This window comes from Anabrus simplex, chromosome 4 (assembly GCF_040414725.1).
Source record: "Anabrus simplex isolate iqAnaSimp1 chromosome 4, ASM4041472v1, whole genome shotgun sequence".
Taxonomy (NCBI): domain Eukaryota; kingdom Metazoa; phylum Arthropoda; class Insecta; order Orthoptera; family Tettigoniidae; genus Anabrus; species Anabrus simplex.
Window position 1 is genome coordinate 60,254,175 of NC_090268.1, and position 18,041 is coordinate 60,272,215.

Here is an 18,041-nt window from a genome sequence, read left to right on the forward strand (position 1 = left end):
TAGAAATTCCAGCATTGTCTCCGGCCATTATGTGAAAATAACCAGTAGCAAAAACTCGTAATATTATCAGTACCTGCAACATTGGAGAAAGAGGTAAGTTTCTCTTCGTAGGATATTCTAACCTCACTTGAATTTCGTCAACAACCTTAGCAACGACTGTTTTCGATAACCTGTATCTATGAAGAAATTTCGGATCCGTCAAATTTTGAAAGTCATTACGTCGCTGAACTTTTCTTCGATCAGGACTGTTTTGTAAAAGATCTAAATAGAGCAATTCCGCCTCGAAAGCGAGATTCACAGCAGCCATTTTGGAACAGGTTGCTAAATCCTAATGTTAGCCATTTAACATTGGAAATGGCTGATGTTAACTTTAATACGCAGTTTAACATTTGTTAATGTTAACATTTGTTGATGAAACGCAAATTTTCTTAAATCGTATGTTAAAATGATTTAACACCTTGTTAAGTACTAACATGTGTTGATGAAACCGGGCCTCTGAGTTCAAACTAATATTTCCCACAGAACAGACCTCCTTTGATGAAACATTAAGGTAGACGTACTGAGCATTTCAAATACCTGTACTCGACCTTTCTATATTAACTTTCAAGAGTGCACTTGTCTACTGAATTGACAGTGTGTGAAGAATCTAAGAGTTTTTTGGGATTAGATGATGATTCTGTGTCTTCATCTAACACAGTTTGCAGGTTTTCAAGATGTAGTGAACTACCAGTTGTATTGGTTTCCAGAGAAGTTTGTGGTAAGATTTCAGGCTGACACGACTGTGTGGCTGTGATATCCTGTGCAGTACCCAGTAGTTTTTCATAACTAGACATCTCTTCAGAATCAACAGAGGTAGCAGATGCAGTTTCTGTACTATTCACATCCTTCTGAGAATCCATACATGCTACTGATTGTGAAGAATTTTCTGCACTCTTAGTTTCCTTTTCTTTCTGTGCTTTCAGTCTTGCCAATCTTTTCTCCTCGGCAAGTAGCCTATTTCGTAACATCCGCTCCCTTTGTTCTGATGTCAATCCCTGAAACAAAGTTCATTTTTCATAATTAATGTTTTACAGGGAAACATTTCCTAATGGCAGAGTTAAAAAGCAGTGAATTTTGTACATGGATAAGAAGCAAGCTGAAAAACTTGACAATAAATAGGATGCAGGTAGCCAGCGCAAACTCAGAATCAGTATTTAATTAATAGATGATGATGATGATGATGATGATGCTTGTTGTTTAAAGGGGCCTAACATCGAGGTCATCGGCCCTTTAATTAATAGAGGTAGACTCATGTGGCCAAAGAGACTAGAAGCAAGTCTGATTTTCACAGAACCACCACTTTTCAAACTTACCAAATATCCCAATCTTCCATCAATTCTAGCCAACTATACACAGAAATGAACAGACCGCACATTTTAAAAAACTGTGTATCAATTTACATGGTTTTGTAGGGTAATTCTACAAATCAGTTTAGTAACTTACAAATGTTCAATGTACGTGCCCTTTGATAAATGGCGTATGTTTTAGCCACAGTCAGTTCTCCCCCACATCTGTTACAGCTTTGTACAGGTCTACCTCAAAGTAGAGGAAAGGAAGGACAAAATAAATCTTATAATAAGAAAATAAGTTGGCAGGATATCATGGTGAACAAAGAATCCATGGCTTGTCCACTATATGTCTAGGGAACATTTTATATGTACACAGGGTTTGCCCTTTTCACAATACCTTCCATACTTCTGTACAGAATTGTGGTAAATAAAATAATACTAATACTATATTAGTAATACAGCACTGTATAAGGTTCATCTAGATACTTTATTGGAGCCAGTGGGATGGTGATTGATCCTTGGAGGAAAACTTTTTTTTTTTTTGCTAGGGGCTTTACGTCGCACCGACACAGATAGGTCTTATGGCGACGATGGTATGGGAAAGGCCTAGGAGTTGGAAGGAAGCGGTCGTGGCCTTAATTAAGGTACAGCCCCAGCATTTGCCTGGTGTGAAAATGGGAAACCACGGAAAACCATCTTCAGGGCTGCTGACAGTGGGATTCGAACCTACTATCTCCCGGATGCAAGCTCACAGCCGCGCGCCTCTACGCGCATGGCCAACTCGCCCGGTTGGAGGAAAACAAAGTTATCACTGCTTCTGACTGAAAACCATGTTTGAACACTCCTTTTCCCCCCACCAATATTACTATATTTGTGAGCTTGTTGCTGGAAGTTAGCATAACCCAGGAATCACCAAATAGAAAACTTGAGTATTTTTCTCCAGAAAGCATGTTCTCTGCCACTTACCCTACATTTTATATAATATTTATTCATAAATAAGAGCCTTGGAATGATTCCTTTGAAAAATCGTGACAGGCAAGAAAGAAGTAAATAGGTCAACATGGAAATACAGAAAGAGCTGTATATACAGGGTGGTTAAAAAAGGTAATAATAATAATAATAATAATAATAATAATAATAATAATAATAATAACAACAACAACAATAACTGCTTTACATCAAACTAACTATTTTTACGGTTTTCAGAGGCGCCGAGGTGCGGGAATTTAGTCCCGCAGGAATTATTTTGCGTGCCCGTAAATCTACCAACACTAGGATGACATGTTTGAGCACCTTCAAATACCACCGGACTGAGCCAGAATCGACCTGCCAAGTTGGGGTCAGAAGACCAGTGCCTCAACCGTCTGAGCCACTCAGCCCAGCAGAAACAACATGATCCAGGTATACGAATTTTAAAGGATTGGTCATATTGATAAGTAATTTGAAATAAATAATTGATATCCCACGCCATTGTTATTTTATCAGCTGCTGAAGTTAGCTAAGCAGACTAATGGGCTGTGCGAGGCAGTGTTGCTTGGGAGCACCAAATGAATAAAAAAACATTGCCACAGGAGAGAGATGAACATGGATCTCCAAGATGACAAGATCGTGCCATAGCAAGTATGCTTCAGTGACACCGGCCGAAACCCAAGGCGTGTTTGTGTTTGATGCTGATTTCTCGGCATGGCTCTCAAGCCGTTCTTAAGCCACGTGCAGATTTAGCAACATCGCCCGCAAAATCCATCTGAATTCACCCACAAAGCGATGTGATTGGCTCAGCAAATAATAAAATGATACCAGAGAGAGATACTGACTTTTTTATTTCAAATTATTTATCAGTATGTCCAACCCTCTTTCGCGCTCATATACCAGGTTCACGTTGTTTCTGACCACCATGTACAGAAACCTTCAATCCATTATCTACTATTTAAGGAGTGAGGAGAAGGGGGAACCAATTAAGAACAGGAAACAGAGTACTGGCATTTGTTTCACCATCATACCTGCCGATTTTCATAAAGATAAATCCGAAAGATCCTACAGCGGAAAATTTTTAACAACACGTGCATGCGTCGCAAAGTCTTGAGACATAATGAAAAAGGACGGCAAGGGGATAGATTATAAACAATACTAATACAAGTCAAATATATGTTATGATCACCCCTGAAATTAAATACATACATAAACATCTTGATGAGTGCTCATCTATTTCCACTGAACACTGGGAACACTTTCCGTCATCGTATAAAACAAGGAAATTAAGCAGAATACGCCTCCCTAAAAGACTGATAATATTGTTTCTTAGTTGAATTCATTACTGATTCAATACTAAATCACCAATAAATTCGTCACACAATTCCACGAGTTTCAGAACTCGCACTCACACACAAACAAAGCCTTTCACAGCTGCTACGAAGCACGATGCAATTACAAAAGTTGTTATATATAAATTCACAGCCAGCTACTTTTCACAGATTTCCTTTCTTCAAAATCACAGCCTGATACTTGTTTGGGAACATCTCAGTGAATGATGATGATGATGATGATGATGATGATGATGATGATGATGATGATGATGATGCTTGTTGTTTAAAGTGGCCTAACATCTAAGGCCCTCTCAGTGAATGAAGCAGCAGTTGAGGTTGAACAGGTGACAAAAGCACGGTGATAATCGATAATGTGATTAACGATACATTTACCGGTCAAATTTCAAACACTGCATCTCTTATCACCAGCTACTATCGAAAGGCAAACAAATCCAATTTGACTGCAGAAAGCGAAGCCAAGCACGGATATTCAAAATCTGTACAATAACGTTGTTCATCCGTACAACCGTAAAACACATTCAAAATCCGTACATTTTACAGGAAAACCGGAATACTTGGCAGGTATGCATCATCTTTTTTTTTTTTCAATTATCTGGGATTGGCACTTTTCAAAGATTTAACCCACTTTTACTGCCCGATGCCTTTCCTGATGCAAACCTTACATGGAGAGAAACACACACACATACTTCTGGAAATTAACCAGACAGAGTTAAAATCCCTGACCCGGTCATAAATCAAACCCAGGACCATCTGAACCGAAAGCCAGTACTTAGATCATTCAATCCAAGAAACAGACAACAGTTGACAGAACTACCTTCCTAAACCTTCAATGGCTTGCACTGAATTGATCGCCGTGTCCCTGTTTGTCCAGTTTCATACCCAGTCAACTTTCATGTCTAAAATTCAATATTTCTGTTTTTACAGAAATTATGAAGGATCAGATTCTCTATGAGGTTTTCAAATATTTATCAATGAAGTTTTCTACAGGAATTAATTCTACTAAACTTACCGATGATGGCTGCGCAGGTGGCTTAGGAGTTGTCTGAATACTGGACAGCTGTTGACTAATTAATGCATCAAATTCATCAATTGGTGGCTGATCATCTAAATCTGGGCCATTTTCAACATCAACTTCTTCATTCAAAATCATGGGCTCCTCTGCAGTTATCATCCCCATTCTTATTTTCTTGACATAAGTCTAGAAGTACAACAAAAGGAGATATAATCAGAAGAGAGAAACAGAATCAGACAAGAGTACAGGAATGGTTGAAATTACTATGTATATATTAAATTAATTCCAGGCAAAAATAAACAGAAGTTTATATAATAAATGAAATTAAGTACAGTACAAGTCCGCTACAGCAAGTATGGCATATAACGAGAACCCCGTTATAACGATAAATTTTGTCCGTCCCTTCAACATTCCTATATTAAACTATGTATTATCCTTCGGTTACAGCGAGAATCCTATCACTGACGCATCCGTTATTACGAGCGATTATGCGCTCCATTTTTTCCGTTGCCGATATTTATGCACCCCGTCATTATACTGCACGCGATCGATCATCTTCGGTACCGTATCGTTTTCTCGATATGCCCACCAGTGAGCTCTCTCGTCGACATTCGAAGGCAATGTCGGAGTCAATTTGTAATACCTGTCGACTACTCTTCCGCGAGGAAAATGAAGAGGAGAACATGTTTTCATAATAAATGCGTAAATAACGTGTCCGATAGCCGTTGTTAACTCGTTAAAGATAAACGCTGAATAAACGATTGCTTAATTTTAATGCTAAATACTGCAATTAAGTAAGAATGAGATAGGCCTACACTTCAAGATATGGCAGAGTGCGTCATTGATTACAAGATTCGTTTATATTTTCTCGCGTCAGTTAAATTATGGAAAGGCTATTATCATGTAACGTTATAGCGAGAAGGTTATAATTTCTCTACTTCCGCTTGAAGTATGTTTTCATCATACATATAGTACAGAGAAGTTAGGATATGTGACGCTATTGGAATAACAAAACTGAAACATTTGCTACAAAATGCAATCAATCATCTTCGGTACATTATAGTTTGCGCCATGTGCATGTGCGCAAATACAGTAGAGACAATACACGACACTTACAGATTTAGCCTTGTTAAAATGGGAGACAATTCGACGGAGACAATACATGACACTTACGGATTTAGCCTTGTTAAAATGGGAGACAATTCGACGGTGGCGCTCCTAGTGACTTGACCTGAAAGGTCGCGCTAAATTCAAATATCAATGCAAATGCATATATAAGAAAATGGATAAATAAATTACGTCTAGAAAGAAAGTGTTATTGAGATATTAACTTCGAAGTTGCTAAAACAATTCTGGATAAATGAATGAAGAATTATTTAAACGGTTATTATTTAAAGACTGAAATTAGACATATAAACAAGATGTGAAATGGCCCTGCTGTGAAATGGCTTGATCTTTCATTTATGCATTACTTTGTTTGCTTTAGCATTCCTGTCTGAATATTCATGGTTAAATTAGTCTTTTTTTCTCATTTAAAAAACATTTTATCATCACATTAAGACACTTGTCAATAAAAATATCAGCACATTCCTTACACACATGATGCAATGAATTAACATTTAAAAGCAGGACAATTTTCCTCTTAATTCTTATATAATCGTAATGTCCCTTCTTTCTTGTACACCTTATCCAAATCACTTCTGTGACATTTCAAAACCCACAGATCACACCCACAACAACACATAGGTATTGAAGGTTAACTGCTGCACTTTACAATAAAATACGCGTATTTTATTTTAAGCCAGTTAAAATATGGGTCGAGCAGGTCAGAAGATTATGAAGTACTATAAAAATCTCTTTGTCACTGGAAGAATATATATGCAAACACAATATTACTTACATTTTCTTGTCACAACGTAAGCGAAAGAAAGACCGTGCATTCTTCTCTACTTCATAGTTACTGCAGCCAAACACAGCACATACCTTTCCCCTCATATTGAGAGGAGATATTAAGGAATGACACACGCTAATATTTTATTATGTCAACTCACTGAAAACTCATAAATAACACCAAAAACTTCACACACAAAAACACGTGCTCTTATGATAGAATCAGTAGTTCTCAGGTCCATCCGCTAGAGAGAGCTCTAATACCTGTCCCTCAATATCTCACCGAGTGTCGCGTATTGTCTCTACTGTATTTGATGTGCGAGCTCTATCGTCAACATTCGAAGGCGATATCGGAGTCGATTAGTAATACCCGTCGACTGCTGTTCTCAAAAGAAAATTCGAAATGAAAGCAGATAAGACGTTTTCGTAATAAATGCGTAAATAACGTGGCTGATAGCAGTTGTTAACTCGTTAAAAATAAAGGCTGAAGTAAACGATCTCTTAATTTTAATGGTATATCGTATACTGAAATTAAGTAAGAAAGTGATACACCTCAAGATATGGCAGGGTGCTATCACTGATTTCAGATGATAGTTTATATTTTCTCGCATCTAGTTAAATTTCGGAAAGCTATTCCCATGTCGATTTTTAGCGAGGAGGTTATCATTTCTCTACATGCGTTTCAAATAGGTTTTTATGATACATATACGGTTAGGATAGGTGATGCCGTTTGAAAAAGAAAACTGAAATGTTTGCCACAGAAGCCTCTGGAGTGATACCGTATTTCTTTGAATCCAAGACGATGTTTTTCTCAGAATCTTGTGTGAAAAATCAAGGATCATTTTGCATTCGCGGCCTGATAGTAATGAACACCACTGACAACTACCGCAGTAACCACGCTGTTTCTTTTCACTCCCCCCCCCCACACGCACACACGAAACTCTACAATAAACGACCGCCTCTTTATCATAGGCCTACATCGCTAGCCACGGCAACCGGTCGTACAGTGCCTATGTATAACGTCACTGGATCTCGGAAAATAATGAAGAGAGAATGACATTCTATTATCCTCTACAGAAACGTTTCTCAAATCTGCAGAATGGGATCAAAACAGGCAAGCCTTCGAATTCTTAGGAAGGCCACGGTATCAGTAGCACAGTTATAACGCGTCTGCTGTACCTGACGCTTAGTAAAATTAAGTTTTATAGACGACAGGAATATTTTCGTGATGGATCGTTGTATTGTAAAGATACGTGGAACAGGTATTGCTGGAAAATTTTCAACGGGTTCTCGTCGATGTTACGATGCCAATTTTACGTTAATGGCTATTAAACACTCGGAAATGTATAATAATTGTGCAGCCGCACTAAAATATGACATAGGCCTAATTAAAGCCCATATTCGGTGTTACCGTGAAGACAAAGATAGCTTAAAAGTGCGTACTGTACAAAAAAATGCATTCAGTGGTCCGCAACAAGGACGCTTTAAAGAAGTTGAAGATGAAATCGTGAGGTATGTGCACAAAAATGCATGGGCGGAATTGCCATACCGCGGCGCAATAAACTTGTTCGTTGACTTTCAAAGTCGCGATTAAGACCTATACATCGCTAGCCGCTGAAGTTTGCCGAATCTGGCAAGCAAGACGTGCGTGTAGCGGCAGCCAGTTATATCTGACGCTGAGTGAAAGTTACAGTTTTATAGCAAGCAAGAATATTTTCCTGGTGGATCGTTGTATTGTAGAGACGCGTGGAATGTGTATTGCCGGCAAATTTTCAATGAGTTCCCTTCGATATTATGATGCCATTTTTAAGTTAATGGTTATTAAACCCGTTGAAATGAAGCATAATTGTACAGCCGCAAAAAATACGGCATAACTAAAGCCAATGTTCGGCGTCTACAGTATAAAAATGCGTACTGTATAAGAAAAGACATTCATAGATTTTACAAAGCACTTTTTAAGCCTGATTAAAATTATTTTGAAGGAAAGCGTGAGGGTCGCCTTGGATTCGGAGAAATACGGCAATATATATTTTTCAGAATGAAATTAAACACACACTTTCACGTGGTATCGGATTTCGAAAAACAACAAACAAGTAATCCGCAGTGTGGATATTATCCGCGAAAACTCAAATTTTGAACAAACTGATTGCCATTGCATACTGAATTTAATGTGTATGGGGTTTTTCCCCAATTTTTACAAAAAATCGGATATAACGACAATCTGCTATAGCAAGTAAATTTTTCGCCGTTATGAATTCTCGCTATAACGGACTTCTGCTGTAATATTTATCAATAGTGACTAACACAGCAATTTCAATACTGTAATGCTACAACCTTGTAAAGGACCATCTAAAAGTAGACAACATTGCATAGCAGAACAAGAAACCACACATTTGCTTGATTTTTTCAGGCTATCAAGTGACACATAAGCTATCTATGACAGCTGACAGCGGAACTGTTGAGGATCCAACCAGTTTTCGAGCTGAGCACTCAAGATACATATATTTCGGGATGTCAGCTGCATGCAGTTGGTAGAGAGGCTAGTCATCCGAGTTCAGATAGCAGTGCAGGGCAGAGATACACAAGTGGTAACAACTTGCAATTTGTATTTGGTGATAAGGCTATAGAGTTACCCAAGTACATAAATAATTTTTAAAAATTAAAAATTATGAATGATTCAGAAATTGATGAATATTGAATTTTCACAACCGCATTATAATCAAAACCGACTTTCAACCTATTAGGTCATGTTACGTACATTTAGTACATGTTGAAGAGATGTTAAGTACAGAACAAAAATGGCCAACCGGACACCAGTGGGATCTGAACCCACAACCTCCCGATTTTGCGTTGGTTGCTCTACCAATTGAGCTATGGTGGCCTAGGCCATCTTTGTTCTGTTGGAAAGGATCTAAGCTACAGGTCTGGCACTACTACCATCACTCTGTAGAGTGCGTTTAAGTCGCCCGTTGAGAACCAAGTCGATGAATATTGAATTTTCACGACCGCATTGTAATCAAAACCGACTTTCAGCCTATTAGGTCGTGTTACGTACATTTAGTACGTGTTGAAGAGATGTTAAGTACAGAACAAAAATGGTAGAGCAACCGACGTGAAACTGGGAGGTTGTGGGTTCGGATGCCACTGGTGTCCTGTTGGCCATTTTTGTTCTGTACTTAACATCCCTTCAACACGTACTAAATGTACGTAACACGACCTAATAGGTTGAAAGTCTGTTTCGATTCAGAAATGATTGCAAATTGATGGAGAATGACCAACGCTCTGGGAAGTCGTCAAACTTCAATGCAGTAGTTACCAAGTGCAGATTTTGAGAATGGGCAACTTTTTTTTTTTTAGTTGCCTGCTGTGAAAATGGGAAAGGACAGACCATCTTCACGACTGCCAACATTGGTTTTTGAACCCACCATCTTCCGTATGCAAGCTCACAGCTGCACACCCTTAACCGCACGGCTAACTCACCCGGAGGGCAACTATCATTTGAAGGTCAAATGGCTGGCAATATTAATACTGACAAAGATTATGTACATGAAATTCAGAAGAAGGTATCAAACTGTGTCCAAGCTATTTTAAGCTGTGTTTAGATGGTGCATTTTTTGTGCCTCTCATACAACAATGCAGGATTCAAGTTACATGCAGTAGTATACGAAAATGTACTCTAAACCAAAGCAATGTGCAGGTGTCGCCGACACTTCTATCATAACTAGCTGATTTACCCGTGCTTCACTACGGAATTCTACATTGTACAGCTGTATACAGAATTGTAGGTTAGGCAGAGTACACGTTGCAAGCAAGACTGTGTTAAATTGCATAGCTCTTAACGTTACCCTAGAAACATAATGGAGAAATCACCGAACTTTTTTTTCTCACGTGAAGATTGCGTTAGGGAATTTTCATTGTAATGGTAGGCTCGCTTGCCTACCATCAGTCACAGTCAGGTTGTGGAACTGCATTATAATTGCAGACACTCACTCTCCACCTGCCTTTTTACATCCTCAGAAAGACTGTCTTGGTGGTTTTCCCAACTGAAATGAACATAGGTCATTACAATGATGTCAGCAGGAATGGCGCAAGTAAAAGCAATGATTTCACATGAAATACTTGATCAAATGAAAAACCACACATTTTCTCACTTTTAACGAACAGTACTACGCTATACCAATTTTTAGCTTCTGAGGAGAAAGAACATGGCGGAGTTTATTAATAATGTGGTGCCTCGTGGAAAAATTCACAAGGAGAGAAGTGAACATATGAACTCTAATAACTTTTTAATGTGGACTGGTTAAACCAATACTTATTTGGACCGGAGAAACTGGAAATAAGAAATGCTGCTATTAAAAACATAGTTAAATTAAAAGTGTTTTTAAGATTGGTAGGTGACCCAGGATTTCAGTGTGCCATAGGAGAAGATCTTGGAGTTCATCAAACAACTGTGTCTAAAAATATTGTTGAGGTTACGGACCGCATCATGGCTAAAGCTGCAGTGTGGATAAAATTTCCAGAAACAGATTAGGAATTTGAAGTTGCAAAACAAGAGTGGCAGGAAAAGTACTACTTTCCAGCAGCAATATGTGCTCTTGACTGCACTCATGTTGGAATTAATAAGCCTACACATTATGGTGATGAACAGAGCCCGGATTTCCATGCACTATCAAATCTCAAAATATGCATGCATTCATGCACTATCATATGGCAAAACATGCACAATAAACTGGAAAATATGCACTATCAAAATTCAGTTCCTTTTGAAACATGAACAAAAACTACCCTAATTTCTCCAAATTGTCTTGATTTAAGCTCATCCGTTTATCATTCAGCACATACTTAAGCACAGAAAATTATCTTTTTACGTCATGAGAAGTGATAGATGCATAATTCAATGAAGACATTTGGACAAAGTGAGGTCAAATTGTACGTCTTTTGCATTTTCACCACAATATGTCTTTTATAAGCTTGACGAATTCAAAATCAGGATTTGAACGAATCAGTTTGTTCAACTTTTCTCTATCTGCGGCAGCTGCTTCTCCATGCGATGATTGCAGACACATTTGAATGTCCTCAATAAGTGACATGTGACAGACATGTGACGACTGAGAGTTCCGGGTAGGACATTCCAGGATAACAACGGTATAGGGTTCAATTAAAAGAAATAAGTTTCATAATGATAGATCCGTATTGAACTGTGATTACAATAGAGTAAAATAATATATTATTATTGGTCCACCTTTTCAATACAAAATGAAAATTACATAGGGACTAGTTTCGACCTAGTAATAGGTCATCATCAGCCTGAAGTAAATTAAAGCGTAAATTTACTTTAATTTACTTCAGGCTGATGATGACCTATTACTAGGTCGAAACTAGTCCCTATGTAATTTTCATTTTGTATTGAAAAGGTGGACCAATAATAATATATTATTTTACTCTATAGGGTTCAGTGAAAAACCAGAATTTGTAAGCTGCTATCCCAGTAACGCGGCGCCACAGAAGTGCGATACAAGGTTTCTTTTGTTCGTCTAACAGACGAAAAATGAGCCGTCAATGATTAATTTACGGTTCAATTTATAGCAATGTACAACTGTAAAACTGGGACACCTTATTCCTAAGAATTAGATTTTGACGTGGGGCCTTCCGACTTACGTCATAATTTACTCAAGCAACAGATAAGAAAGTGTTTGGTTAATTGCATTATACTGTAGGACCTGTACCGTATGTAGGCTACTAACTATGGTTGTCACATAGGATGCCAGGAATACATTCTCTCCGTCTCTCAGTAATAGACATACTGTAGCCTACAACGTAAAAAATTGTCCCAAATTCTGCAAACTAACATTCAGAAAATGCACTATGATGCAAGTTAACAATATATATGCGTCGAAGTCAGAATAAAAGTCATATTATGCAATATTAAACGTCCAAATATGCGCTATTAAATCCAAAATCTTCCAAATATGCATTATGCATGAATTTTCTCCGAAAAATGCCAAAACGTGCAAACATGCACGGAAAAAGAACGGTTATTTGGAATTGTTAAACCGTAAAATGAATATTTGCAAAGTTTGAGAAGTGTAGCTAGCTTATTTAAAATCATGCATTTGCATGGAAATCTGGGCTCTAGTGATGAATATATAAACAGGAAAGTTTATGCAAGTATTACTGTACAGGCAACGTGCAATGCCAAGGAAGTTTTCACCAGTATCGATGCATCATGGCCTGAATCTGTGCATGATTCACGAGTCTGGAGAAATTCAGTTGTCCAGACAACAGTAAGTCTGAATAGCATAAATGCTGTTAGCAGATAGTGGATAAGGTATTGCACCATGGCTTACGATACCGTTTAGAAATCCACACACACCTCAAGAAATTGCTTATAACAGGTGCATTACCAAAGAAAGAGTTGTGATCGAACGATGTTTTGGGCAACTAAAACAAAGTTTCTCAATTCTTCAGCACAAAGTGCCAAAACTTATCATTTGTTGCTGCGTGTTCCACAATATTGCCAAATACTTACAGGATGAGGACCCTGAACTACAACCATTAGGTGGCAATGTAAGGCTAGAAAACTGACTTTAATGTATATGACTGATTAAAGTGCTGAGGGTTGAACTACGTAAAAAAAAAAAAGAAAGTTTCTAGATGAAAAGTAAAATTAATACAAAGACTCTTCTTTCATACACAACAGAAAACATTCATCGAAAATGTGCATACGCAAAACGTGACACTCAGGGTTAACATTTCAGGAAATCACTTGGCGCTAGGAGGGTTAATTCTGAGCAATGTACAGACAAATTTCTTATTTTTTATATAAAGTAAGAATACTTCTTGGGGCAGGTTGGTGAGTCCTCGACAAACAAGAAAGAAAGGTTTTCTCTTTTCTGCTAATTCAGGTATTACTTCACTTCATTTTCCTATCATACAAACTGAGTACGAAAGTACCACCAAAGCTTGGATATCAATCATATTGTAAGTTCTAATTGGTATATAAACCATTTTATGGATGGATTTGAACCACCACCTTGTCTGTTTCTGCCAAGGTTCTATACAATACTTATCAGTACGCAGAAAAATTACCATGACAGGTTTCTTATGTCCTAAAGCTTCAATCTTTGCAAGGCAATCGTCAAACTGAAAGCGTGGATAGAGTCGATGACACCAAAGTTCCAAACGTTTCATCACTTGATTGAGATCTTCCTTTTCATGCCCTTTACCAAGAAACTTGAAGTCTCGGAAGGAATCTTCTATAGTTACAAGACCCCGAGGACCAGTTAACCTAAAAATCAAATGAATAAAATTATGATAGACTTACTGAAAATAATTGGAATTATTGGAATGAGAAGAGAGAACAGTATGGTATCCAAACACATTTCTTCATATCAGTAATGGAAAGAAAGTAACAAATGATAAATGAAGTCATATAAACAAGAGCTGTTTCTTTATCAGTGCCAACAGTGTTGTATATTGTACCAGGAAAAGTTGTGGGCAAAGGGCATGAGTAGGACCTCAGGGAGTGGAACTGGGTTTTGGAGCCGATACAGAGAAGGATAGTCTCGCAGAGCGAATAATAGATGGTAAATAATTTTTTTTTCAAAACAATTTATTAATTTCTCACCCTGCGGTATGATTGTTGATTCAAAATTTATATTGAAATTAAATGTTGAAAATAATCTTCTTGAAAAAAAAAATGGCATAAATATCATTGGTTTCAAAGTCTTTCATATGTGTGAATTTCCACCTAAAGTCTTTTTAAACCTAAGCACACTTTTATAATGGTAAATGGATATGAGAAATTATTAAAAGTTTTCAGTTCTCAGTTCGTCAATCTCGTTATACAGCACACTTGAAATCCTACAGTCTTTCTACGAGAAATGAAATTGAAATTAAATTTATCACTTTTGAGAAATTATAGAAATTGTTCACACGCGACACTGAAGTTTCACTGTTCAAAATAAATGGAAAAGTTTAGTCAGTTTGTTACTCACTTATGACAAGAACTGTTGTTACCAAATGTCGAAAGATGGACATCTGGAATGTTCCATGTAGAAGCAGGATCGGCGATGTTGACGTTCCCGATGAGGTGATGACAGCTGGAACTGTTGAGTTTCGCACACGAAAATTCATTTAGTGCGACTGGTTATCACTTACACTGTTGAACACTATTTATGGCGTATGAAGAATCACAGTCCTTTCTGTACTAAATACTATTTACAGTCGTTATTGAAACGTTCTTAATCACACAGTTCACACTTGAAGAAAAAAAAAAAGAAAGCAAGTCGATAAGCACAGTCTGTGAACACAGTCATTAAGTTAGATTTTCTGCTAATCCTGTTATATTAACTCAGAAAAGTTCTTACTTTTCATTCAAAATATTGATGTGACGTGAATAAAGAAATATAATGCAATACTCGAGAAAAAAAAATAAGTTCTGGTGATTCTTAAGTATTAGGCTCTGTAGAAGTTTAATGTTACTTGACGTTGCCTAAGTCCACACGTAATGAAATAGTTAATATTTGTACTCCAATAAGTTCACTCGTGTTACAGTCTTAAATGTCTTTTTAGGATGATATTGTAATCGCGACGCGACATACTAACTGCAGCGCGACGTCCTTTATCGGCGATAGAATTTCGCGTTCTGGAGATACGACTGATACCAGTTCGTACCGGCAATACTGGTACAAGTAAACAAAGGTAAAAAAAAAAAAACTAAACAAGGACAAAATTAAACAGGAAGCGTGGGATACTCACCCAAATCAGGAACAGGACCATAAAACAGAGGCAATTCGGACCGTAACCTAGCGGTTTTTGCGGTGGCAATGTTTGAAGTATGAAGGAAAGAAAAACACTGCTTAATTTCTTTCAAAACAATTAAATCATTTAATTAATAATTCCTTTGCAAAAGTTTATCCTTTTTTTAAAAAAAACATACCTTTTTCTTCTTTAAAACCTACGGTGCACCGTTTATGACAAGATAAAATTAAAAGGTAGAAATTAAATAAATATAATTAAAGATTAAGTCCAAATTAGTTAAAAACTAAAATTAACATTAAAGAATTAAATAATTAATTTGAAAAAATTATCTTCTGACAAAGCATCTAAAGTAAACAGTTTTTTTTTTAGAACATTAATTACATAAAATTACAAGATTTCTTGCCCTTATCATTTACATGATCCAAAAAATTAAGATTTACAATGAAGTTATTTGTCCCAGAAAGATGCAGAGAGATATGCAAGGTTCGATAGAGATCTTCCTGCGGTACGGAGTTTGAAAAGGTGCAGTCAGTAAGCCGAGAACCTTCCACAATACCAAATTTCCAAGTTCTCTCCGAAGGAGATAAAACAGAATGTAATTCGTAGGGCGGAGTAACATCCACCAAATTTAACCAAGTTTCAAGGCGAGGCAATCCAGGATGAGGAGAAAGAAGATTAGAATAATCTTGAAAAACATAACTTACTTTTGGTCGTTGCACATTAGATAACACATGGCGTCAGCCCGGGATCTTATACTCACAACTTTCGAAATGGAAGAAAATATTACATATGTTGCGGACGTCCACTCCCAGAAGAATCAGATCAACTTTGAGGGCATAATCCCCTCATATCTTATGAATTACCCAGGCATTTTGTGGTATTTCAATGCTCTAGCCATGAGCCAACGCAAAACACATCTAAGCTCCATGATGGACGACAATCAACAACGCACCCACTAATAAGCTAGGCCAAGCCGAACTCGGCCGGACAGCGGGCGAGCCACGAGCGATAGACTCGCTTCAGACCCGGGGCAAGACCGGACCATGAAATAACAAAGACAAGAACAGAATACAACGTAAATGTACGATGGAGCACAACCCCGCGGGCAGAGAAGATACCAAAACATAGCGACGTAAGTCGCACAGGAAATAAAACTAAACAGAGTAGGGATAAAATTCCCAGGTGATACACTTTCCAACGGCATTTTGCCTAGGCCTAAAACGTAGTAGGGAAAGGCTAAAATCGTGTGCCAACCGGCACAGCCTCCCCCTGGAAAACCCAAGATAAATTTCCTCCACGGGCAGTGATGCAGAAACAAACTAAATTTCAAATAATTATTCCTTTTAAGATAATGATCACTGCACCAAAACTATCTTAATACATACCTAGAATACCCACATTAGATTCTTTTTTAAATTTAATACCAGTGATTCAGACCAGAAGAGTTCAATGTTCGGAGAACCTCACAATCACAACAGTAGTTAACTGATCTAATACAACTGTTACATCCAAACCCATGTTTGCATGCACTAAGGGTAATTCCTTTCCTTTTCCACCAATTGAAAGATAAACTGAACCAAATTAATGTTTATCCAGTACCTTTGCCACTCATAAATTACCTGAAGTTCGTTCACACTAGGAAACACATTTTCCTGCTCAACACATGGAACCATGTTTAATATACGAAAATCCAAAATTAACCTCTTAATTCAATTGCTATACAACATATAATCATTGCCTTTCTTTGCACAATTCCTTAATTTGTAATGTCCATCAAAATTATTGGTAACACATTTTCAATAGCAGTTTCCTGAAATGCTTTTCATAATTTTTAAATACCTTTGACCATACTTTAAAATTAAATTTTCACCACAGATATATTTTTCATCAAATTTTTAAGCAGTAAGAAATGCAGCCTCTTGTTTCACTACAAATCAAATTGGCAACACCGCGAGATAAAGACGCAAGGCACAAGAAAGAAAACCAGAAGAATAAGATAAATTGGTGAATACATTCAACGGATAAGTAAGATTCAATTAACAGATCAAATTTTACATTCTTAACCTTACATCGACTGAACCTGGGCCAAAGCATACCACATAAGAGCATAGGTTGGCTACTGTGTAGTATAAGAGTAAACCGCACAAACATAAGTAACTCTCCAAATTCCACCAAAACAGAGCGAACGACACTTAAATAAGTGCACACGTCCAAGTTTTAGAAAATAGAATTTTCGACACCGTATTCAATCAGCAGTGCAATAATCAATTACAGATTCACTACTCAGCGGAAATCCGTTACCAGTTAACGTCATCACAATATCAACAACACAACGTCAAGTTAAACAACAGTACCCACCACCAGAACACTAAACTTGGTGACACACTAAGTTAAGGCATACATCACATGTACTTACCAAACCACCTCAAGACCAACCACGTGTAGATAATATAACCCGCCGTATATCAAGAGATATAATTTCCAAACAGAACACATCGCAGATGCCAACTTTCCGAAAGCACACTTAATTTCAAATTATTAGAACCAAAACCACCTCAAAATTACCGCTCGGTGAGCAATTAATGCATTTTAAAATTTCTCAAGACATTATCACAGACATAAAGTAAAATTTGCACCTATTACTGGTTCAACATTCCCAATCACAACACACTACCTGATTGAATAACAGAACTGAGAGGAAACAGAACTTCAACTCAACAATAT

At 37.4% G+C, this 18,041-nt stretch overlaps 1 protein-coding gene across 1 annotated transcript in view; it reads right to left on the bottom strand.

Moving 5' to 3' along the window:
• Positions 1-503: 503 nt before the first annotated feature.
• Positions 504-18,041, bottom strand: part of LOC136871614 (TIMELESS-interacting protein) — a 35,803-nt gene continuing 18,265 nt past the window's right edge. Inside the window, exons 3-5 of the mRNA XM_067145077.2 lie at positions 13,644-13,842; positions 4,662-4,850; positions 504-1,034 (exon numbers count right to left, since the gene is read on the bottom strand). Of these exons, the coding sequence (XP_067001178.2) occupies positions 597-1,034; positions 4,662-4,850; positions 13,644-13,842 (826 nt within the window). The 3' untranslated portion in view covers positions 504-596. The remainder of the gene's footprint in view (positions 1,035-4,661; positions 4,851-13,643; positions 13,843-18,041) is intronic.